The sequence below is a fragment of the Lampetra fluviatilis genome, chromosome 48 (assembly GCF_964198595.1).
Source record: "Lampetra fluviatilis chromosome 48, kcLamFluv1.1, whole genome shotgun sequence".
Classification (NCBI taxonomy): domain Eukaryota; kingdom Metazoa; phylum Chordata; class Hyperoartia; order Petromyzontiformes; family Petromyzontidae; genus Lampetra; species Lampetra fluviatilis.
The window spans coordinates 9,690,985-9,715,006 of NC_136322.1; the positions used below are offsets into that span (position 1 = coordinate 9,690,985).

Here is a 24,022-nt window from a genome sequence, read left to right on the forward strand (position 1 = left end):
GGGAGAGGGGGGGGGCAGAGAGAGAGGGGATAGGGGAGAGAGGGAGGGGATAGGGGGAGAGAGGGGGGGGGATAGGGGAGAGAGAGAAACGGGGAGTAAGGGGATAGGGGGGGAGAGAGGGGATAGGGGCTATGGGAGAGAGAGGGGATAGGGGATAGGGGAGAGAGAGGGGATAGAGGCTATGGGAGAGAGAGGGGATAGGGGATAGGGGGGGGAGAGAGGGGATAGGGGCTATGGGAGAGAGAGGGGGGGGGTAAGGGGATGGGGGAGAGAGAGGGGATAGGGGGGGGGGGAGAGGGGGGGGATAGGGGAGAGAGAGGGGATAAGGGCTATGGGAGAGAGAGGGGATAGGGGATAGGGGAGAGATAGGGGATAGGGGCTATGGGAGAGAGAGGGGATAGGGGATAGGGGGGGAGAGAGGGGATAGGGGCTATGGGAGAGAGAGGGGGGGGGGTAAGGGGATGGGGGAGAGAGAGGGGATAGGGGGGGGGAGAGGGGGGGATAGGGGAGAGAGAGGGGATAGGGGCTATGGGAGAGAGAGGGGATAGGGGATAGGGGAGAGATAGGGGATAGGGGCTATGGGAGAGAGAGAGGGGGGGGGGAGTAAGGGGGATAGGGGGGAGAGGGGTTGGGGGGGGGGAAAGAAGTTTGAGACCCCGACATTGAGAGGCCATTGCCAAGTTTCAGCCCCCCCCCCCTTGTGCCGCCTCAAAGCCGGGTGCTGGCGTGTGTGTATGTGTGTGTGTATGTGTGTGTGTATGTGTGTGTGTATGTGTGTATGTATGTGTGTGTATGTGTGTGCATGTGTGTGTATGTATATGTGTGTGTCTGTGTATGTGTGTGTGTGTATGTGCGTGTGTGTATGTGTGTGTGTGTATGTGTGTGTGTGTGTATGTATGTGTGTATGTGTATGTGCGTGTGTGTATGTGTGTATGTGTGTATGTGTGTATGTGTGTGTGTATGTGTATGTGTGTGTATGTGTGTGTGTATGTGTGTATGTATGTGTGTATGTATGTGTGTATGTATGTGTGTATGTGTGTGCATCTGTGTGTATGTATATGTGTGTGTCTGTGTGTATGTGTGTGTGTATGTGTGTGTGTATGTGCGTGTGTGTAGGATTGTGTGTATGTGTGTGTATGTGTGTGTATGTGTGTGTGTATGTGTGTGTGTGTGTATGTGTGTGTATGTGTGTGTGTATGTGTGTGTGTATGTATATGTGTGTGTATGTGTGTGTGTATGTATGTGTGTGTATGTATGTGTTTGTGTGTGTGTACATGTGTGTATGTGTGTATGTTTGTGTGTATGTGTGTGTATGTGTGTGTGTATGTGTGTGTATATGTGTGTGTGTATGTGTGGATGTATGTATGTGTGTGTATGTGTGTGTATGTGTGTGTGTATGTGTGTATGTATGTGTGTATGTGTGTGTGTATGTGTGTGTATGTGTGTGTATGTGTGTGTATGTATGTGTGTGTGTATGTGTGTGTATGTGTGTGTGTATGTGTGTGTGTATGTATGTGTGTGTGTATGTATGTGTGTGTATGTATGTGTGTGTGTGCGTGCTACGAACCTGGCGACCCGGGTTCAATTCCCACTCACGGCCAACACCAGTGACGATTATCTGAACCTGTCCCGGGCTTCCCCTAGGTCGACTCAGCCTCAAATGAGTACCTGGTGCGATGTTTAAACATCGCCACTAGGGAGACAAAGGCGGCCGGGCGTGGTGTTGGCCACCCACCCCCTCGTGTGCCGTGCCGGCCTTCATAGGTGCTCGCTAACAGCACTTGCCCCTACAGTCTGTTAAGGCTACACGGGGGATCTTTGTGTGTGTGTGTGTATGTGTGTGTATGTGTGTTGCTGAGGAGATGGAGTCTGCCTCAGTGGCCCGCGATCACAAATCGATCTTTAACTCCATCAAAAAAGTAATCTGCAGTGCCACACCTATTGCCATCATTAGGCGAAAGAACGGTGATCCAATATCCGACTCCCAGGAACAGGTTTGCATATTTGCTGAGCATTTCTGTGAGGTCCTGGGGGAGGGGAAATCCCTCAGCCAGGAAAACAACGTGGGACAAAGTGGGGATGAGCCTGCTGAGGCTGCGGTGCCTCAAATATTGGAGGAAGATGGCACCCCCTGTGAGTGGCTGGCTGAGGTACCATCTGTTGAGGAGGTACTGAAGGCGATCCAGAGTCTGAGACCAGGAAAGGTACCGGGCATAGATTATCTACTAAGCGAAATGCTGAGGGAGGGTGGCGTTTATGCACAGACTGTAACAACTACAGGGGCATCTCACTCCTCAGTGTGCCGGGAAAAGTCCTGGCAAGGATTATTCAACATCGCCTTGCTAGGCACGCTGAGGAAAGGCTTGCGGAGCCCCAGTGCGGCTTCAGAAAAGGGCGGTCCTGCACGGATGTCATATTTTATGTCCATCTGCTACAGCAGATGTGTAGGGAATTCCAACAAGACCTACATCTCTGCTTTATTGACCTGGTCAAGGCCTATGATACCATCAGTAGGCCTGGGCTCTGGGTTGTTCTTCGTGCTTTCGGAGTCCCTGACCCTCTGCTCACGATCATTAAGGACCTTCATGATGGTGAGCGGGCCCGGGTAAAACTACGTGGCTGGGAGTTAGAGCCATTCCCTGTACACTTTGGGGTGCGACAGGGATGTCCTCTGGCTCCCACATTATTTAACATCTATTTTGACCACGTAGTTCGTGAAGCCTTCAATAGCTGTACCGGGGGAATTTCCATTTGGTACAGATATAATGGGAGGTTGATCGATGCCCGGGTGCGGTCAAGGGATGGCTCCCTATTGGTCAACCACGTTATGTATGCCGATGATTTGGTAATTGCTGCTCATTCAGAGGAGTTAGAGACGCTTCTGCTGGAACTGGAGTGTGCCACTAAGAGGTGGGGCCTTACCATCAGCCCCACCAAAACTAAGCACCTGCCTGGGTATTTTGTGCCATCGGACACTCCACACCCACAACTCCCAATCGGTGACGGAGCAGTTGTGGAAAGAGTGGAGAGTTTCCCATACCTGGGCAGTGTGCTTATGACCGGCTCCGGTTTGGCAGCGGAGGTCTCACTCCGAATCGATCGAGCGGAAATATCTTTTCATCGGTTGCATAACGCTGTGTGGAAGCTGCCTGGTCTGTCGCTCCGCACGAAGCTTAAGGTCTTCTCGGCCACAGTCATTCGCTCCCTTCTCTACACTTGCGAAACGCAGACCTCCCTAATGGAACATCTTCGCCGGTTAGAAACATTAAGCCTGGCCTGCCTACGATCCATCCTGAGTTTAACCAGGCTGGATTATGTGAGGAGTTCACAAATCCTTGAAAGATCTGGACAAAGTCCCATCGGTGAGCTGGCAAGGCTGCATTGGCTGGGTCATGTAGCCCACGTGCCCAGCCACCGCATGCCTAAACAGCTTTTGTTCGGCCGGATCGAGGGTGCTAAACGAGCGCGGCACGGGCTAGAGAAGAGATGGAGTGATGTGGTACAGGAGGACGTGGAGCTGAGTGGACTTGCCGATGACCGGTACCAGCGGTGTCAGGATCGGCCTCTGTGGAGGAGGCTCGTGAAGGACGCTACTGGGCAGTTGGAGGCAGTCGCCCTCCAACAACAACGGAGGGCGGAGGAGCGACGCTCACAACAACGAGCGGAGCGCCGGGTGGCTAAAGCACAGCAAGTTGGCACAGTAGGGGGCACAGGTGGTGCATCAGCCAGTCATCTCGGTCATCTCGGTCAGTCGACCCGTGGCAGCTGCTGGGTCTGCCTCGTGACCTCCTGCCAGCGGGCGTTCAACACTTGACGTGGCCTCAAGGTGCACATGGCCTGGCACAAGCGTCGTGGTGACGTCACCGCCACTTAGTGGCGAATGGTGTGTGGGGTGAGTGGGGTGTGTGCGTGCGGTCCGGATTGAGAGTTCGCTCCACGCGTGCGGGGCTTTTGACGGCAGAAGGAGGCTTAGCCTGCTGGGGTAGGGGGGGAGGTGGGTGAGCGAACAGGTGGGTGAGTGGGTAGGTGGGTGAGCGAACAGGAGGATGGGTGGGTGAGTGAACGGGTGAGTGGGTGGCTGAGCGGGTGAGCGAACAGGAGGATGAGTGGGTAGGTGGGTGAGTGAACGGGTGTGTGTGTAGGTGGGTGAGCGACCAGGTGGGTGAGTGGGTAGGTGGGTGAGCGAACAGGTGGGTGAGTGGGTGAGTGAACGGGTGAGTGATTGGCTGAACGAGTGAGCGAACAGCTGTGTGAGTGGGTAGGTGGGTGAGTGAACGGGTGGGTGAGCAACCAGGTGGGTGAGTGGGTAGGTTGGTGAGCGAACAGGTGGGTTGGTGGGTGGCTGAGCGGGTGAGCGAACAGCTGGGTGAGTGGGTAGGTGGGTGAGTGAACGGGTGTGTGGGTGTGTAGGTGGGTGAGCGAACAGGTGGGTCGGTGAGCGACCAGGTGGGTGAGTGGGTAGGTGGGTGAGCGAACGGGTGGGTGGGTGTACGGGTGAGTGGGAGGCTGAACGGGTGAGCGAACAGGAGGATGAGTGGGTAGGTGGGTGAGTGAGTGAACAGGTGTGTGTGTAGGTGAGTGAGCAAACAGGTGGGTGGGTGAGCGACCAGGTGGGTGAGTGGGTAGGTGGGTGAGCGAACAGGTGGGTGGGTGAGTGAACGGGTGAGTGGGTGGCTGAACGGTTGAGCGAACAGGAAGGTGAGTGGGTAGGTGGGTGAGTGAACGGGTGTGTGGGTGTGTAGGTGGGTGAGCAAACAGGTGGGTGGGTGAGCGACCAAGTGGGTGAGTGGGTAGGTGGGTCAGCGAACAGGTGGGTGGGTGGGTGAGTGGGTGCACGGGTGAGTGGGTGGCTGAACGGGTGAGCAAACAGGTGAATGAGTGGGTAGGTGGGTCAGCGAACGGGTGATTGGATGGCTGAGCGGGCGTGTTAATTGTGGGACCACGTGCCTTGGCAGCTGAGAGCCCGTGTCTTGGCGGGCACGGCGAACGACACCTCGAGCAGATCCGGTGGTGGTGGTGGTGGTGGGTAGTTGTGGTGGTGGGTGGTGGTGGTGGTGGTGGGTGGTGGGTGGTGGTGTGGTGGTGGTGGTGGGGGTGGTGGGTGGTGGGTGGGTGGGTGGTGGTGGGTGGTGGTGGGTGGTTGTGGTGTTGGTAGGGGTGGTGGTGGGGTGGTGGTGGTGGGTGGTTGTGGTGTTGGTGGGTGGTGGTGGGTGGTGGTGGGTGGGTGGTGGTGGGTGGGTGGTGTTGGGTGGTGGGTGGTGGTGGGTGGGTGGTGGTGGTGGTGGGTGGTGGTGAGTGGTGGTGGTGGGTGGTGGTGGTGGTGGGTGTTGGTGGGTGGGTGGTGGTAGTGGGTGGTGGTGGGTGGGTGGTGGTGGTGGGTGGTGGTGTTGGGTGGTGTTGATGGGTGGATGTTGGTGGGTGGTTTTGGTGGGTGGTGTTGGTAGTGGTGGGTGGGTGGTGTTGGTAGTGATGTTGATGGGTGGGTGGTGGTGGGTGGTGGTGGGTGGTGGTGGGTGGGTGGTGGGTGTGGGTGGGTGGGTGGTGGTAGTAGTAGTGGTGGTGGGTGGGTGTTGGTGGGTGGTGTTGGTGGGTGTTGGTGGGTGGTTTTGATGGGTGGTGTTGGTAGTGATGTTGATGGGTGGGTGGGTGGTGGTAGTAGTGGTAGTGGGTGGGTGGTGTTGGTAGTGATGTTGATGGGTGGGTGGGTGGTGTTGGTGGGTGGGTGGTGGTAGTAGTAGTGGGTGGGTGGTGTTGGTGGGTGGGTGTTGGTAGTGTTGTTGGTGGCGTTTGTTTACGCGAACCGGCGCGGCGTGGCCCAGAGGTCGCGTCCGCGTGCGTCCGCCTCTTGGCTCGCGGAAACCCCACGGATGCCTCGAGCGTGATACCTTTTTTTTCCTCTCGTGCCGTGGGGTCGTGGGTGCTGGCTGGTTGTCGGGTGCTAAAATAGTACCGTGGTGGTGGCGTGGGTGGTGGTGGTGGGGGTGGCAGTGGTGGTGGTGGGTTACCGAGGGTACATCCCGGGCAGTGTTCGTTTTCGGTCGCGATTTCAACCGACAGTCCACCCCGAGCCAGCCTGCCAATGAGCCTGCCCATCAGCCTGCCCATGAGCCTGCCCATCAGCCTGCCCACGAGCCTGCCCACGAGCCTGCCCATGAGCCAGCCTGCCCAGGAGTTTGTCCGAGACTGAGGCAGGCCAGTGAGTGGTCGGGTGGTGCCTTCAAACGGGACCCGCCCGATCCACTTCGGATTTCATTTTGAATTTCTTCTCGCACCTGTTAGTCCAAGACGCGGGACAAGACGCAGGAGGTGACGGTGGTGGTGGTGGTGACGGTGGTGGCGGTGGTGGTGGTGACGGTGGTGGTGGCGGTGGTGGCGGTGGTGGTGGTGGTGGTGGCGGTGGTGGTGGTGGCGGTGGTGGTGGTGGTGGCGGTGGTGGTGGTGGCGGTGGTGGTGGTGGTGTCTCTAACCCCCCCCCCGCGTCTTCAACACGGAGGAGCAAAGCGAGGAGCGAGGGCTCTTCCACAGTGTACGCAGCGATTCTTCACTGAGCAGCAGCATCAGCAGCAGCAGCAGCATCATCATCAGCATCATCAGCATCAGCAGCAGCGTTTGTCTGGGACCACCACCACCATCACCCCTGGGACGTGGATTTTTCCGCTGCTGCTCCTGAAAAGTTTTGGTCTACGACGACGAATCTCCAGCATCGCCCCACCCCTCTACCCCCCCTCCCCCCCATCGAGGAAGAATCGATCGATTTTTGATATTTTTTGGGGGTGCGGGCGGGGGCGGGGAGAATCGAATTTCTTTCCACGGAATTCAACTCGCGTCATCGCTGATGGACATCGTCAACAGACATCACCGATAGACTTTGTGGTGGTGGTGTGGTGTGGTAGTGGTGTGGTGGTGGTTGTGGTGTAGTGGTGGTGGTGGTGTGGTGGTGGTGTGGTGTATTGGGGGTGTACTCGATGGGGGTGTAGGGGGGGGCGGGGGGGGGTTTGTCAGTCAGTGAAGTGCGATCAGAGGCAGGAGGAGGGAGTGAGTGAGTTTGTGGTGAGTGAGCTAGTGAGTGAGTTAGTGGGTGAGTGAGTTAGTGGGTGAGTTAGTGGGTGAGTGAGTTAGTGAGTGAGTTAGTGGGCGAGTGAGTGAGTTAGGGACTGAGTGAGTTAGGGAGTGAGTTAGTGAGTGAGTAAGTTGGTGAGTGAGCTGGTGAGTGAGTTAGGGAGTGAGTTAGTGAGTGAGTTAGTGAGTTAGGGAGTGAGTGAATTAGTGAGTGAGTTAGGGAGTGAGTTAGGGAGTGAGTGAGTTAGGGAGTGAGTTAGTGAGTTAGCGAGTGAGTGAGTTTGCGAGTGAGTCATTGAGTGAGTTAGTGACATTGTAAGTTAGTGCCATTGTGAGCGAGTCGTCGAGTGAGTGACATTGTGACTGAGTCCTCGAGTGAGTGAGTGAGTGACATTGTGACTGAGTCGTCGAGTGAGTTAGTGACATTGTGACTGAGTCGTCGAGTGAGTTAGTGACATTGTGACTGAGTCGTCTAGTGAGTTAGTGCCATTGTGAACGAGTCGTCTAGTGAGTTAGTGACATCGCGAGTGACTTTGTCAAACGAGTCGCTGACCGAGCCAGTGCCTTTGTCAGTAAGCCATCGAGCGAGCGAGTCACCCGGCGAGCGAGCGTGCGAGCCAGCGGCTGATTCAGGAGTTTTCGTGGGGCGGCCGCGGTCCGGCCGGCACTCTGGGGGGCAGCATGGCCGCGGACGATGCGACGAGTGACGAGCCGCTGAAGGCCGCGCTCAAGAACGGCGGCTGCGGCGGTGGCGGCGGCTGCAACTTCTTCGACCGCATCGTCATCAACGTCTCGGGCCTCCGCTTCGAGACGCAGCGCGCAACCCTGTCGCGTTTCCCGCGCACCCTCCTGGGCGACTCGCGCAAGCGACGGCGGTACTTCGACGCCCGCAACAACGAGTACTTCTTCGACCGCAACCGCTCCAGCTTCGACTCGATCCTCTACTACTACCAGTCGGGCGGGCGGCTCAGGCGGCCCGACTCCGTGTCGGTGGACATCTTCGCCGAGGAGATTCGCTTCTACCAGCTGGGCGAGGGGGCGATGGCGAGGTTCCGTGACGACGAGGGGCTGGCCCGCGAGCCAGAGAAGCCGCTGCCGGCCGGGCGCCTCCAGCGCCAGGTCTGGCTCCTCTTCGAGTACCCCGAGAGCTCGTCGGCCGCCAAGGGCGTCGCGCTCATCTCCGTCGCCGTCGTCATCGCTTCCATCGTCGTCTTCTGCATGGAGACGCTGCCACGCTTCAGGGAGGCGCGGGAGGTGCCCGGCGCGGCCGTGCCTGCCGCCGCCGCCGCCGTCACGGCCGCGCCCTCCAACGGCACGGGCGGGACGCCCCACCGGGCGGCCCGGGCGACGTTCACGGACCCCTTCTTCGTCGTCGAAGCCGTCTGTATCGTGTGGTTCACCTTCGAGCTGCTCGCGCGGTTCCTGTCGTCGCCGAGCAAGGCGACCTTCTTCAAGGGCCTCCTCAACGTCATCGACGTCGTCGCCATCGTCCCCTTCTTCGTCGCCCTCGCCACCGAGCTCCTCGAGCTGCAGGGCGGCTCTCACCACGCGACGACGCTCGCCGTGTTCCGCGTCGTCCGGCTCGTGCGCGTCTTCCGCATCTTCAAGCTGTCGCGCCACTCCAAGGGCCTCCAGATCCTCGGGCAGACGCTCAAGGCCAGCCTCAAGGAGCTCGCGCTGCTCATCTTCTTCCTCTTCATCGGCGTCGTTATCTTCTCGAGCGCCGTCTACTTCGCCGAGGCGGACATCCCGCGCACGTCCTTCCGGAGCATCCCCGACGCCTTCTGGTGGGCCGTCGTCACCATGACCACGGTGGGCTACGGCGACATGTACCCCATCACGGTGGGCGGCAAGCTGGTGGGCTCGCTGTGCGCACTCGCCGGCGTGCTCACCATCTCGCTGCCCGTGCCGGTCATCGTCAGCAACTTCAGTTACTTCTACCACCTGGGCAAGGCGCGCGAGGAGGACACCACGCTCTACTACACCGTGCCCGCAGCCGCCGGAGGGACCGGTGGCGGGACCACCGCCGGCACCGGCACCGGGCAAGACTTGGCGACGGACTCCAAAAAGAAAGAGGCTAGGAGCCTCGCGGACCTGCTGGAGATCGGCGACGTGTTCGTGGAGGGGGAGGACGGGGCGGCCGACAAGTCGAAGACGCGCTCGTCGGCGGGGGTCGAAGGGCGACGCAACAACAACAACGCTGGTACCGCCGTCGTCGGCACCACCGCCACAGTGGACTTTTGCCACACGAATGTGTGAGGCCTGCTACTGCCGCTGCTACGGCCCCGGCTACCGGCACGGCTACCGGCCCGGCTACTGGCCCGGCTGCTACCGGCGCTGCTATGAGGCGACGGGCACCGGACATCCTCTGCGGTAAAGTCACGTGACTTTACCGAAAGAACTAACTACACTAGTGCTGTACTAGTGACGAATTGGCACGTTCTGTTTACGCGACAACCCTGACTAGTTGGCTGCGTCGGGTGAAACGTTCGTATATTTACGCGATCTAAACCCCTCCCCCCCCCCCAAGAAAACGCTCTGTTGTAGAGTTAAATGTTTCGGTCGACAACCGCGTGCGGGTTCGCGCCCCAGGTAACCGGAGCCTCGCCATTGTGACCTCGACGACGACGCTTTGGGGATCCACTTTACAACAACAACAATAAAAAACCTCCCTCCTGACCCCCCCCCTCCCCAACAAATCTCCGGTGCTGTACACAAACAGCGGCAACTCGGTACGACTGTACGAAAGCTTCCTGTACAGATATACCGGCACGACTGCACTGTACCAAAACCCGCTGTGCTTCCCCCCCCCAAAAAAATGTCGCAGCACGCAAGAAAAGAAACGAGCGTGGCGTTAACGAGCGTGCAAAGAATCGCGTCACCACTGTGCAAAAACTACTGTACAAAGAACGACTCACTACTGTACAAAAACTACTGTACACAAACGTGTCATTACTGTACAAAAACTACTGTGCACAAAACGACTCACTACTGTACAAAAACTACTGTACACAAACGTGTCACTGCTGTTCAAAAACTACTGTACACAAACGACTCACTACTGTACAAAAACTACTGTACACAAAACGACTCACTACTGTACAAAAACTACTGTACACAAAATGACTTACTACTGTACAAAAACTACTGTACACAAACGTGTCACTGCTGTGCAAAAACTACAGTACACAAAAGTGTCACTGCTGTTCAAAAACTACTGTACACAAACGCGTTACTACTGTACAAAAACTGCTGTACACAAACGTGTCACTACTCTTCAAAAACTACTGTACACAAAACGACTCACTACTGTACAAAAACTACTGTGCACAAACGTGTCACTGCTGTGCAAAAACTACTGTACACAAACGTGTCACTGCTGTGCAAAAACTACTGTACACAAACGACTCACTACTGTACAAAAATTACAGTACACAAAAGTGTCACTGCTGTTCAAAAACTACTGTACACAAACGCGTCACTACTGTACAAAATCTACTGTGCAAGAACGTGGTACTACTATGGAAAAACTGCTGTACACAAAACGCGTCAATACTATGCAAAAAACTACTAAAAAACGTGTCACTACTATGCAAAAACTACTAAAAAACGTGTAACTACTGTGCAAAAACGACTACAAGAACGTGTCACCACTGTGCAAAACTACTCAACAAAAAACGCGTCACTGATGTGCAAAAACCACTGTAAAAAATGGCACTGCTGTGGAAAAACTACGGTACAAACACTTGTCGCTATTGTGAAAAAAACTACTGTCCACAAAACGTCTCACTACTGTGCAAAATCTACTGTGCAAAAACGTGTTACTACTATGGAAAAACTGCTGTACACAAAACGTGTCACTACTATGCAAAAAACTACTAAAAAACGTGTCACTACTGTGCAAAAACAACTACAAGAACGTGTCACCACCGTTCAAAACTACTCAACAAAAACGCGTCACTGATGTGCAAAAACCACTGTAAAAAATGGCACTGCTGTGGAAAAACTACGGTACAAACACTTGTCGCTATTGTGAAAAAAACTACTGTCCACAAAACGTCTCACTACTGTGCAAAATCTACTGTGCAAAAACGTGTTACTACTATGGAAAAACTGCTGTACACAAAACGTGTCACTACTATGCAAAAACTACTAAAAAACGTGTCACTACTGTGAAAAAACGACTACAAGAACGTGTCACCATCGTGCAAAACTACTCAACAAAAAACGCGTCACTAATGTGCAAAAACCATTGTAAAAAAAGTGGCACTGCTGTGGAAAAACTACGGTACAAACACTCGTCTCTATTGTGAAAAAAACTACTGTCCACAAAACGTCTCACTACTGTGCAAAATCTACTGTGCAAAAACGTGCTACTACTATGGAAAAACTGCTGTACACAAAACGTGTCACTACTATGCAAAAAACGACTAAAAAACGTGTCACTACTGTGCAAAAACGACTACAAGAACGTGTCACCATTGTGCAAAACTACTCAACAAAAACTGCGTCACTAATGTGCAAAAACCACTAAAAAAGTGGCATTGCTGTGGAAAAACTACGGTACAAACACTTGTCGCTATTGTGAAAAAAATTACTGTCCACAAAACGACTCACTACTGTGCAAAATCTACTGTGCAAAAACGTGTTACTACTATGGAAAAACTGCTGTACACAAAGCGTGTCACTACTATGCAAAAAACGGCTAAAAAACGTGTCTCTACTGTGCAAAAACAACTACAAGAACATCTCACCACCGTTCAAAACTACTCAACAAAAAACGCGTCACTGATGTGCAAAAAACACTATAAAAAGTGGCACTTCTGTGCAAAAACTACGGTACAAACACTTGTCGCTATTGTGAAAAAAACTACTGTACACAAAACGACTCACTGCTGTGCAAAATCTACTGTGCAAAAACGTGTTACTACTATGGAAAAACTGCTGTACACAAAAGGTGTCACTACTATGCAAAAAAAACGACTAAAAATCGTGTCACTACTTTGCAAAAACGACTACAAGAACGTGTCACCACTGTGCAAAACTACTCAACAAAAAACGCGTCACTGATGTGCAAAAACCACTGTAAAAAAGTGGCACTGCTGTGCAAAAACTACGGTACAAACACTCGTCGCTATTGTGAAAAAACTGCTGTCCACAAAACGACTCACTACTGTACAAAAACTACTGTGCAAAAACGTGTTACTGCTATGGAAAAACTGCTGTACACAAAACGACTCACTGCTGTGCAAAATCTACTGTGCAAAAACGTGTTACTACTATGGAAAAACTGCTGTACACAAAACGCGTCACTACTATGCAAAAAACGGCTAAAAAACGTGTCACTACTGTGCAAAAACGACTACAATAACGTGTCACCATTGTGCAAAACTAATCAACAAAAAACGCAAAAACCACTGTAAAAAATGGCACTGCTGTGGAAAAACAACGGTACAAACACTCGTCGCTATTGTGAAAAAGACCACTACAAACATGTCACTACTGTGCCAAAACTACTGTACACAAACTACTTGGGAAAACCTGTGGCTACTGTACCAAAGCTACTGTACGAAAAATATTGTCCATAAACTACTGTACAAAAAACTTTTGACTACCGTGCAAAAACATCTGTCCACAAACTCCCATACAAACATACTGCTCACAAGCTACTGCACAAGAAATGTGTCACCGCTGTGCAAAAACAAACAACAACTACCAGTTTACACTATGAGACCTCCTTTACCAGTGGCAAAATATAGTAGTAGGTTTTTACCCTTTAAACTGGTACAAAAACTGACACCTTTATACAAGGCATCATGTTTTCAATAACCGCAACACAAGCAGTCAAAATGCAAACAAAAAGAAACAACTCTGATAATGGCAAACATGATGCCTTGTATAAAGGTGTCGGTTTTCAGTTTAACACGTAGGCTTTCGCGACCAATATTGTTCATAATCAACGATTTTTGGGTTTAGATCGCGTTATTTATAAATGTGTCGTAACCCTCCACCACCCGACACGGCCAATCAGTAAAAAAAAAAGTGTCACGTTGACAAAAGACAAATAGTTCACTGCTTTAGCCCACCGGTGTGTTGAAGCGTGAAACCAGCATCATCGGGCAATTCTGGCGAATTGCCCGATGATGCTGGATGCAATTACCAGCGAAACGTCGTACTCAAATTGTAAATGTTGTGGTTTCACGCTTCAACACACCGGTGGGCTAAAGCAGTGAACTATTTGTCTTTTGTCAACGTGACACTTTTTTTTTACTGATTGGCCGTGTCGGGTGGTGGAGGGTTACGACACATTTATAAATAACGCGATCTAAACCCAAAAATCGTTGATTATGAGGTGTCGGTTTTGTTGCCAGATAGAAGGGTAAAAAACCAATTATCATATTTTTTACTGGCAAATGAGGTTCCAATGGTGTAAATGCTTCACCCCGAGCTCTCATACTCTGATGGTGCATTGTCTTTGAGTTGTGCGCCTTTTGGCGTCATCTGGTCCAACACCATGTGAGACTAGGCTCTAAGGAAAGCTGTCTCGGGTGTGGACCAATCAACTTCAAGGACAGTGCATATCATTACCATTATCAGAGTTGTTTCTTTTTGTTTGCATTTTGACTGCTTGTGTTGCGGTTATTGCAAACATGATGCTATACACTATACACTACTATACACTACACTATACACTACACTACTATATACTACACACTACTACACTACACTATACACCACTATACACTACATTATACCCTACACTATACACTACTATACACTACACTATACACTACACTATACACCACTACATAGCTGTCAACCCATGCGGCTCACTCCGTATTCTTGTACAGGGAAGTTTTCATTTCCATGCGGCGTACAACCGTTTCAGTCCAGGCAAAATAATAAAATGTCTCTCTTTGTTTGTGTTTTTCCCTTGTGGCGGGACTTTGTCGAGGATGAACGTTCATATGTATGAGGGGCACGGGGTGACCAATAAGTATAGTGTAGTGTATAGTGGTGTATATTGTAGTGTATAGTGTAGTGCATAGTGTAGTGTATAGTGCATAGTGTAGTGTATAGTGGTATAGTAGTGTATAGTAGTGTATAGTGTAGTGTATAGTAGTATATAGTGTAGTGTATAGTAGTGTATAGTGTAGTGTATAGTGTAGTGTATAGTGTAGTGTATAGTGGTATAGTAGTGTATAGTGTAGTGTATAGTGGTATAGTAGTGTATAGTGTAGTGTATAGTGTAGTGTATAGTAGTGTATAGTGTAGTGTATAGTGTAGTGTATAGTGTAGTGTATATGGGCACAGGGTGACCAATGAGCTCTGAACCTAGGCCTCGGCTCAACGTCATCCGTAGCTGACAAACGCCACAGCCTGAGGCAGGCCCAGGTTCTGAAGACAAAGTTTGGTCAAGGCAAAGTCACGTAGATAAAAAATAAAATTAAAATTAATTTAAAAAATGTACCTACGCGACTTTACCGAAAAAATCTAAGAGTATGAATCCTTGCAGTCACGAAAGCTTCAAATCTAGTCCCACTTACCACCAACTCTCCACCCACCCAGGACCCCGCCTGCCATGACTTGACGTGACATGGATGGAGGAAATCATCGAGCAAGCGGATTGACAATGTTTCCTCGGTTAAAACGGATCGAGATACATAGAGACCCATAGAGATACATAGATACCCATAGAAATACATAAATACCCATAGAGATACACAGAGACCCATAGAGATACACAGAGACCCATAGAGATACACAGAGACCCATAGAGATACACAGAGACCCACAGAGACACGTAGAGACCCATAGAGATACACAGAGACCCACAGAGATACACAGAGACCCACAGAGATACACAGAGACCCACAGAGACACACAGAGACCCACAGAGATACACAGAGACCCACAGAGATACACAGAGATCCACAGAGATACATAGAGACCCACAAAGATACTCAGAGATACACAGAGACCCACAGAGATACACATAGACACACAGAGACCCATAGAGACACACAGAGACCCACATAGACACACAAAGACCCACAGAGACACGTAGAGACCCATAGAGACACACAGATACCCACCGAGATACACAGAGACCCACAGAGATACACAGAGACCCACAGAGATACACAAAGACCCATAGAGACACACAAAGACCCACAGAGATGCACAGAGACCCACAGAGACCCATAGAGATACACAGAGACCTACAGAGACACACAGATACCCACAGAGATACACAGAGACCCACAGAGACACGTAGAGACCCACAGAGATACACAGAGACCCACATAGACACACAGATACCCACAGAGATACACAGATACCCATACAGATACACAGAGATACACAGAGACCCACCGAGATACACAGAGACCTACAGAAACACACAGATACCCACAGAGACACACAGAGACCCACAGAGATACACAGAGACCTACAGAAATACACAGATACCCACAGAGACACACAGAGACCCAGAGAGATACACAGAGACCCACAGAGATACACAGAGACCCATAGAAACACAGATACCCACAGAGACACACAGAGACCCATAGAGATACATAGAGACCCATAGAGATACATAGAGACCCATTGAGATACACAAAGACCCACAGAGATACACAGAGACCCATAGAGATACTAAGAGATACACAGAGACCCACAGAGATACACAGAGACCCACAGAGACACACAGAGACCCACAGATGAAACTCGACTATGGTATATTGTTAGCAGGTGTAAGGTCCCACTGAGTTGCCATGCGGTAGCTCGCTTTCAGAAGTGGCCTTGGGTGGGGGGGGGGCTGTCACCGATGATAGCAGCTCACCCGAGTAGCGGATCATCATCATCATCGTCGTCGTCGCGTGGAAATTTATAGCGCCAGCCAAAATACTCGTGACGTTGATGCTAAATGTGGAGTCCGGGGAAACTGGAGGACCCGGGGAAAAATCCACGCGACCATTGGGAGGGTGAGAGAGAGAGAGACGCAGAATCCAAATATACAGCAGCAGCAGCAGGCGTCATCAGGGTCAGAGATGGAACCCACGACCTCCTGTAGACCAGGCGAGGTAGTCAACATCTCCTAGCCCTGTAGACCAGGCGAGGTAGTGAACATCTCCTAGTCCTGTAGACCAGGCGAGGTAGTCAACATCTCCTAGCCCTGTAGACCAGGCAAGGTAGTCAACATCTCCTAGCCCTGTAGACCAGGCGAGGTAGTCAACATCTCCTAGCCCTGTAGACCAGGCGAGGTAGTCAACATCTCCTAGCCCTGTAGACCAGGCGAGGTAGTCAACATCTCCTAGCCCTGTAGACCAGGCGAGGTAGTCAACATCTCCTAGCCCTGTAGACCAGGCGAGGTAGTCAACATCTCCTAGCCCTGTAGACCAGGCGAGGTAGTCAACATCTCCTAGCCCTGTAGACCAGGCGAGGTAGTCAACATCTCCTAGCCACCGTGATGATGATGATGATGAGAGAGACGCAGACTCCAAATCTACAGCAGCAGCAGGCGTCGTCAGGGTCAGGGATCGAACCCACGACCTCCTGTAGACCACGCGAGGGAGTTAACATCTCTTAGCCATCATGATGATGATGATGAGAGAGAGATGTAGATGCCACTGGTTCTTCACGTTCTGCAGATGTAGATGCCACTGGTTCTTCACATTCTGCAGATGTAGATGCCACTGGTTATCCACGTTGTGCAGAGGTAGATGCCACTGGTTCTTCGCATTCTACAGATGTAGATGCCACTGGTTCTTCACGTTCTGTAGATGCTACTGGTTCTTGATGTTCTGCAGATGTAGATGCCACCGGTTCTTCATGTTCTGTAGATGTAGATGCCACTGGTTCTTCACATTCTGCAGATGTAGATGCCACTGGTTCTTCACGTTCTGCAGATGTAGATGCCACTGGTTCTTCACGTACTGCAGATGTAGATGCCACTGATTATCCACGTTGTGCAGAGGTAGATGCCACTGGTTCTTCGCATTCTACAGATGTAGATGCCACTGGTTCTTCACGTTCTGTAGATGTAGATGCCACTGGTTCTTCACATTCTGCAGATGTAGATGCCACTGGTTCTTCACGTTCTGTAGATGTAGATGCCACTGGTTCTTCACGTTCTGTAGATGTAGATGCCACTGGATCTTCACATTCTGCAGATGTAGATGCCACTGGTTCTTCACGTTCTGTAGATGTAGACGCCACTGGTTCTTCACATTCTGCAGATGTAGATGCCACTGGTTCTTCACGTTCTGCAGATGTAAATGCCACTGGTTCTTCACGTTCTGTAGATGTAGATGCCACTGGTTCTTCACGTTCTGCAGATGTAGATGCCACTGGTTCTTCACGTTCTGCAGATGTAGATGTCTCTGGTTCTACATTCTGCAGATGGAGATGCCACTGGTTCTTCACGTTCTGTAGATGTAGATGCCACTGGTTTTTCACGTGCTGCAGATGTAGATGCCACTGGTTCTTCACGTTCTGCAGATGTAGATTCCATTGGTTCTTCACGTTCTGCGGATATAGATGCCACTGGTTCTTCACCTTCTGCAGATGTAGATTCCATTGGTTCTTCACGTTCTGCGGATATAGATGCCACTGGTTCTTCACGTTCTGCAGATGTAGATTACATTGGTTCTTCACGTTCTGCGGATATAGATGGAACTGGTTCTTCACGTTCTGCAGATGTAGATTCCACTGGTTCTTCACGTTCTGCGGATGTAGATGCCACTGGTTCTTCACCTTCTGCAGATGTAGATGCCACTGGTTCTTCACGTTCTGCAGATGTAGATGCCACTGGTTCTTGACGTTCTGCAGATGTAGATTCCACTGGTTCTTCACGTTCTGCAGATGTAGATGCAACTGGTTCTTCACGTTCTGCAGATGTAGATGCCACTGATTCTTCACGTTCTGCAGATGAAGATGCCACTGATTCTTCACGTTCTGCAGATGTAGATGCCACTGGTTCTTCACGTTCTGCAGATGTAGATGCAACTGGTTCTTCACGTTCTGCAGATGTAGATGCCACTGGTTCTTCACGTTCTGCAGATGTAGATGTAGTTGCCACCACCGCCATCGATTGCATGGTGGTTGAACTCACGACTCTTTGTCCGAACGGGCAACTGGACATAACGGGACAGGGTTTGAGTTCGTATCTCTGAAAGTTCTGAAGAAGAGGAGTCACTAATTCTGACAAAATAAGAATAGTTGTTGCAGCCTTCTCTGGAAATGAAACAGAATTCCTGTTAAGATGTTCATACACCAAATAAAAACCTTCAGCAAGGAATCAAGACACCAAATTAACCACGCTTGTGGTGAACACACAAATAAACATGGCTCTGATAATGAGACTGTCTTTCCGACAGCCCTGTTCTTCACCTGAGGACGGCTGCTTGCGTTGTGGCCGAAACGTCGTGAGAATTGTATTTTATTGTTTTATTTTTATTATTTTATTATTTCCCTTCTACGTGATGACTTTACCGAAAGAACAACCAAGAAGATACTAATATGATAATGATACTAATAGGAAAATTGTACAAATATGATAAGTATATGATCATCATAATACAATTATAATCATAATATGATAATTAGAATATGATAATACTAATCTGATAATGATATTAATATGATGACGATACTAAAATGATAATTCTAATAATATTCTAATTATAATAATACAACACGAGGTGTGGGTAAGGAGGAGTGGGGGGGGGGGATTATGGGTTACTGGTGGGTGCCACCACACACACAGACACACACACAGACAGACACACACACACACAGACACACAGACACACACACAGACACACACACAGACACACAGACACACAGACACACAGACACACACACAGACACACACACAGACACACACACACACAGACACACAGACACACACACAGACACACACACAGACACACACACACAGACAATGTCTGTGTGTGTCTGTCTGTGTGTGTGTGTGTGTGTTTGTGTCTGTGTGTGTGTCTGTGTGTGTGTGTCTGTGTGTGTGTGTGTATGTGTCTGTGTGTGTGTGTCTGTGTGTGTGTCTGTGTGCCTGTGTGTGTATGTCTGTCAGACATACACACACACACACACAGACACACACACACAGACACAGACACAAACACACACACAGACAGACACACACACAGACAGACACGCAAACAGACACACACACACAGACATACACACAGACACCAATGCCAGCCGGTCAAGGCATCACGTGGTAGCGCCCCGCGGAAGTAATCCTGGGGCGGATCGTTCCCACCCCCCACATCCCCCACACTTCCCACCCACACCCCCCACACCCCCACCCTCACCCCCCACACATACCCCCCACACACACCCCCCACACACACACCCCCCCCACACCCCCCACCCACATCCCACCCCCCCCACACACACCCCCCCATACACACCTCCCACACCCCCCACACACACCCCCCCATACACACCTCCCACACCCCCCACACACACCCCCCCATACACACCTCCCACCCACATCTATGGGTCTCTATGAGTCTATGAGTGTCTGTGTGATGAGTCTGTGGGTCTCTGTGTGATGAGTCTATGGGTCTCTATGAGTCTATGAGTCTCTGTGTGGTGAGTCTGTGGGTCTCTGTGTGATGAGTCTATGGGTCTCTGTGTGAGTCTGTGGGTCTCTATGAGTCTATGAGTCTCTATGTGATGAGTCTGTGGGTCTCTGTGTGGTGAGTATGTGGGTCTCTGTGTGGTGAGTCTGTGGGTCTCTGTGTGGTGAGTCTGTGGCTCTCTGTGTGATGAGTCTGTGGGTCTCTGTGTGGTGAGTCTGTGGGTCTCTGTGTGGTGAGTCTGTGGGTCTCTGTGTGGTGAGTCTGTAGGTCTCTGTGTGGTGAGTCTGTGGGTCTCTGTGTGGTGAATCTGTGGGTCTCTGTGTGATGAGTCTATGGGTCTCTGTGTGGTGAGTCTGTGGGTCTCTGTGTGGTGAGTCTATGAATCTCTGTGTGGTGAGTCTGTAGGTCTCTGTGTGGTGAGTCTGTGGGTCTCTGTGTGGTGAGTCTGTGGGTCTCTGTGTGGTGAGTCTGTAGGTCTCTGTGTGGTGAGTCTGTGGGTCTCTGTGTGGTGAGTCTGTGGGTCTCTGTGTGATGAATCTGTGGGTCTCTGTGTGGTGAGTCTGTGGGTCTCTGTGTAATGAATCTGTGGGTCTCTGTGTGGTGAGTCTGTGGGTCTCTGTGTGGGGAGTCTATGAATCTCTGTGTGGTGAGTCTGTGGATCTCTATGAGTCTATGGGTCTCTGTGTGATGAGTATGAATCTCTGTATGGTGAGTCTGTGGGTCTCTATGAGTCTATGGGTCTCTGTGTGATGAGTATGAATCTCTGTGTGATGAGTCTGTGGGTCTCTATGAGTCTGTGGGTCTCTATGAGTCTATGGGTCTCTGTGTGATGAGTATGAATCTCTGTGTGATGAGTATGTGGGTCTCTATGAGTCTGTGGGTCTCTATGAGTCTGTGGGTCTCTGTGTGGTGAGTCTAGGAATCTCTGTGTGGTGAGTCTGTGGGTCTCTGTGTGGTGAGTCTATGAATCTCTGTGTGGTGAGTCTGTAGGTCTCTGTGTGGTGAGTCTGTGGGTCTCTGTGTGGTGAGTCTGTGGGTCTCTGTGTGGTGAGTCTGTAGGTCTCTGTGTGGTGAGTCTGTGGGTCTCTGTGTGGTGAGTCTGTGGGTCTCTGTGTGATGAATCTGTGGGTCTCTGTGTGGTGAGTCTGTGGGTCTCTGTGTGATGAATCTGTGGGTCTCTGTGTGGTGAGTCTGTGGGTCTCTGTGTGGGGAGTCTATGAATCTCTGTGTGGTGAGTCTGTGGATCTCTATGAGTCTATGGGTCTCTGTGTGATGAGTATGAATCTCTGTATGGTGAGTCTGTGGGTCTCTATGAGTCTATGGGTCTCTGTGTGATGAGTATGAATCTCTGTGTGATGAGTCTGTGGGTCTCTATGAGTCTGTGGGTCTCTATGAGTCTATGGGTCTCTGTGTGATGAGTATGAATCTCTGTGTGATGAGTATGTGGGTCTCTATGAGTCTGTGGGTCTCTATGAGTCTGTGGGTCTCTGTGTGGTGAGTCTAGGAATCTCTGTGTGGTGAGTCTGTGGGTCTCTATGAGTCTGTGGGTCTCTATGAGTCTGTGGGTCTCTGCGTGGTGAGTCTAGGAATCTCTGTGTGGTGAGTCTGTGGGTCTCTATGAGTCTCTGACGCTAGGTGGCGCTGTAAGATCACGTGACGACAATGGCCACCAGGTGGCGTCAAGGCCCCTCCACCACGCGGCCAAACGCGGCCGTGGGTCGCCGCAGGCGTTCGCTGGCTCGTTAGGAGCCTCAGTCTGGCTCCCTGAGGCTCCCTCATTAACACTGAGCCATGGACATCGTAGAGGAGCCAGCCTTAGTCTGGCTCTGCGAGTCTCAGTGACTAACACTGAACCCTATGGGAGCCTTAGCCTGGCTCTGTGAGTCTCAGTGACTAACACTGCACCCTATGGGAGCCTTAGCCTGGCTCTATGAGTCTCAGTGACTAACACTGAACCCTATGGGAGCCTTAGCCTGGCTCTGTGAGTCTCAGGGACTAACACTGAACCCTGTGGGAGCCTTAGCCTGGCTCTGTGAGTCTCAGTGACTAACACTGAACCCTATGGGAGCCTCAGTCTGGCTCTGTGAGTCTCAGTGACTAACACTGAACCCTATGGGAGCCTTAGTCTGGCTCTGTGAGTATCAGTGATTAACACTGAACCCTATGGGAGCCTTCGTCTGGCTCTATGAGTCTCAGTGATTAATACTGAACCCTATGGGAGCCTTAGCCTGGCTCTGTGAGTCTCAGTGACTAACACTGAACCCTATGGGAGCCTTAGCCTGGCTCTGTGAGTCTCAGTGATTAACACTGAACCCTGTGGGAGCCTTAGTCTGGCTCTGTAAGTCTCAGTCATTAACACTGAACCCTATGGGAGCCTTAGTCTGGCTCTGTGAGTCTCAGTGATTAACACTGAACCCTGTGGGAGCCTTAGTCTGGCTCTGTAAGTCTCAGTCATTAACACTGAACCCTATGGGAGCCGTCGTCTGGCTCTATGAGTCTCAGTGATTAACACTGAACCCTGTGGGAGCCTTAGCCTGGCTCTGTGAGTCTCAGTGATTAACACTGAACCCTGTGGGAGCCTTAGTCTGGCTCTGTAAGTCTCAGTCATTAACACTGAACCCTATGGGAGCCTTAGTCTGGCTCTGTGAGTCTCAGTGATTAACACTGAACCCTATGGGAGCCTTAGTCTGGCTCTGTAAGTCTCAGTCATTAACACTGAACCCTATGGGAGCCTTAGTCTGGCTCTGTGAGTCTCAGTGATTAACACTGAACCCTGTGGGAGCCTTCGTCTGGCTCTGTGAGTCTCAGTGACTAACACTGAACCCTATGGGAGCCTTAGTCTGGCTCTGTGAGTCTCAGTGACTAACACTGAACCCTGTGGGAGCCTTAGTCTGGCTCTGTGAGTCTCAGTGACTAACACTGAACCCTATGGGAGCCTTAGTCTGGCTCTGTGAGTCTCAGTGATTAACACTGAACCCTGTGGGAGCCTTAGTCTGGCTCTGTAAGTCTCAGTCATTAACACTGAACCCTATGGGAGCATTAGTCTGTCTCTGTGAGTCTCAGTGACTAACACTGAACCCTATGGGAGCCTTAGTCTGGCTCTGTGAGTCTCAGTGACTAACACTGAACCCTGTGGGAGCCTTAGTCTGGCTCTATGAGCCTCAGTGATTAACACTGAACCCTATGGGAGCCTTAGCCTGGCTCTGTGAGTCTCAGTGACTAACACTGAACCCTATGGGAGCCTTAGCCTGGCTCTGTGAGTCTCAGTGACTAACACTGAACCCTGTGGGAGCCTTAGTCTGGCTCTATGAGCCTCAGTGATTAACACTGAACCCTATGGGAGCCTTAGTCTGGCTCTGTGAGTCTCAGTGACTAACACTGAACCCTATGGGAGCCTTAGCCTAGCTCTGTGAGTCTCAGTGACTAACACTGAACCCTGTGGGAGCCTTAGTCTGGCTCTATGAGCCTCAGTGATTAACACTGAACCCTATGGGAGCCTTAGTCTGGCTCTGTGAGTCTCAGTGATTAACACTGAACCCTATGGGAGCCTTAGCCTGGCTCTGCGAGGTTCTCTCATTAACACTGAGCCATGGACATCGTAGAGGAGCCAGCCTTAGTCTGGCTCATTGAGGCTCTCTAATTAATACTGAGCCCAAAGGATCGTATAGGAGCCTCAGTCTGGCTCCCTGAGTCTCAGTCATTAACACTGAACCCTATGGGAGTCTTAGTCTGGCTCTGTAAGTCTCAGTGATTAACACTGAACCCTATATGAGCCTCAGTCTGGCTCCCTGAGGCTCCCTCATTAACATTGAGCTATAGGAGACTCATATTCATAGGTTTTTTCGGTAAAGTCACGTAGGTAAAACATCAAAATTAATGAAAATAAAATAAAACAAAAAATCTAATTTTTATTTTATTTTATTTTCATTAATTTTGATGTTTTACCTACGTGACTTTACCGAAAAAACCTAAGAATATGATTCCTTGCAGTCACGAAAGCTTCAAATCTAGAATAGGAGACTCAGTCTGGCTCCCTGAGGCTCCCTCATTAACACTGAGCTATAGGAGACTCAGTCTGGCTCCCTGAGTCTCTCTCATTAACACTGAGCTACACTACTATACACTACACTATACACTACACTATACACTACTATACACTACTATACACTACACTACTATACACTACACTATACACTACACTATACACTACTATACACTACTATACACTACACTACTATACACTACACTATACACTACACTATACACTACTATACACTACACTACTATATACTACACTATACACTACACTATACACTACACTACACACTATACACTACACACTACACTAT

The 24,022-nt window shown here is 50.8% G+C and overlaps 1 protein-coding gene across 1 annotated transcript; it reads left to right on the top strand.

Moving 5' to 3' along the window:
- Window positions 1–7,740: 7,740 nt before the first annotated feature.
- LOC144948264 (potassium voltage-gated channel subfamily A member 7-like) lies at window positions 7,741–9,318 on the top strand. The gene has a single exon (XM_078877686.1). The coding sequence runs from the start codon at window positions 7,741–7,743 to the stop codon at window positions 9,316–9,318; it is 1,578 nt and encodes a 525-aa protein (XP_078733812.1).
- Window positions 9,319–24,022: the final 14,704 nt, after the last annotated feature.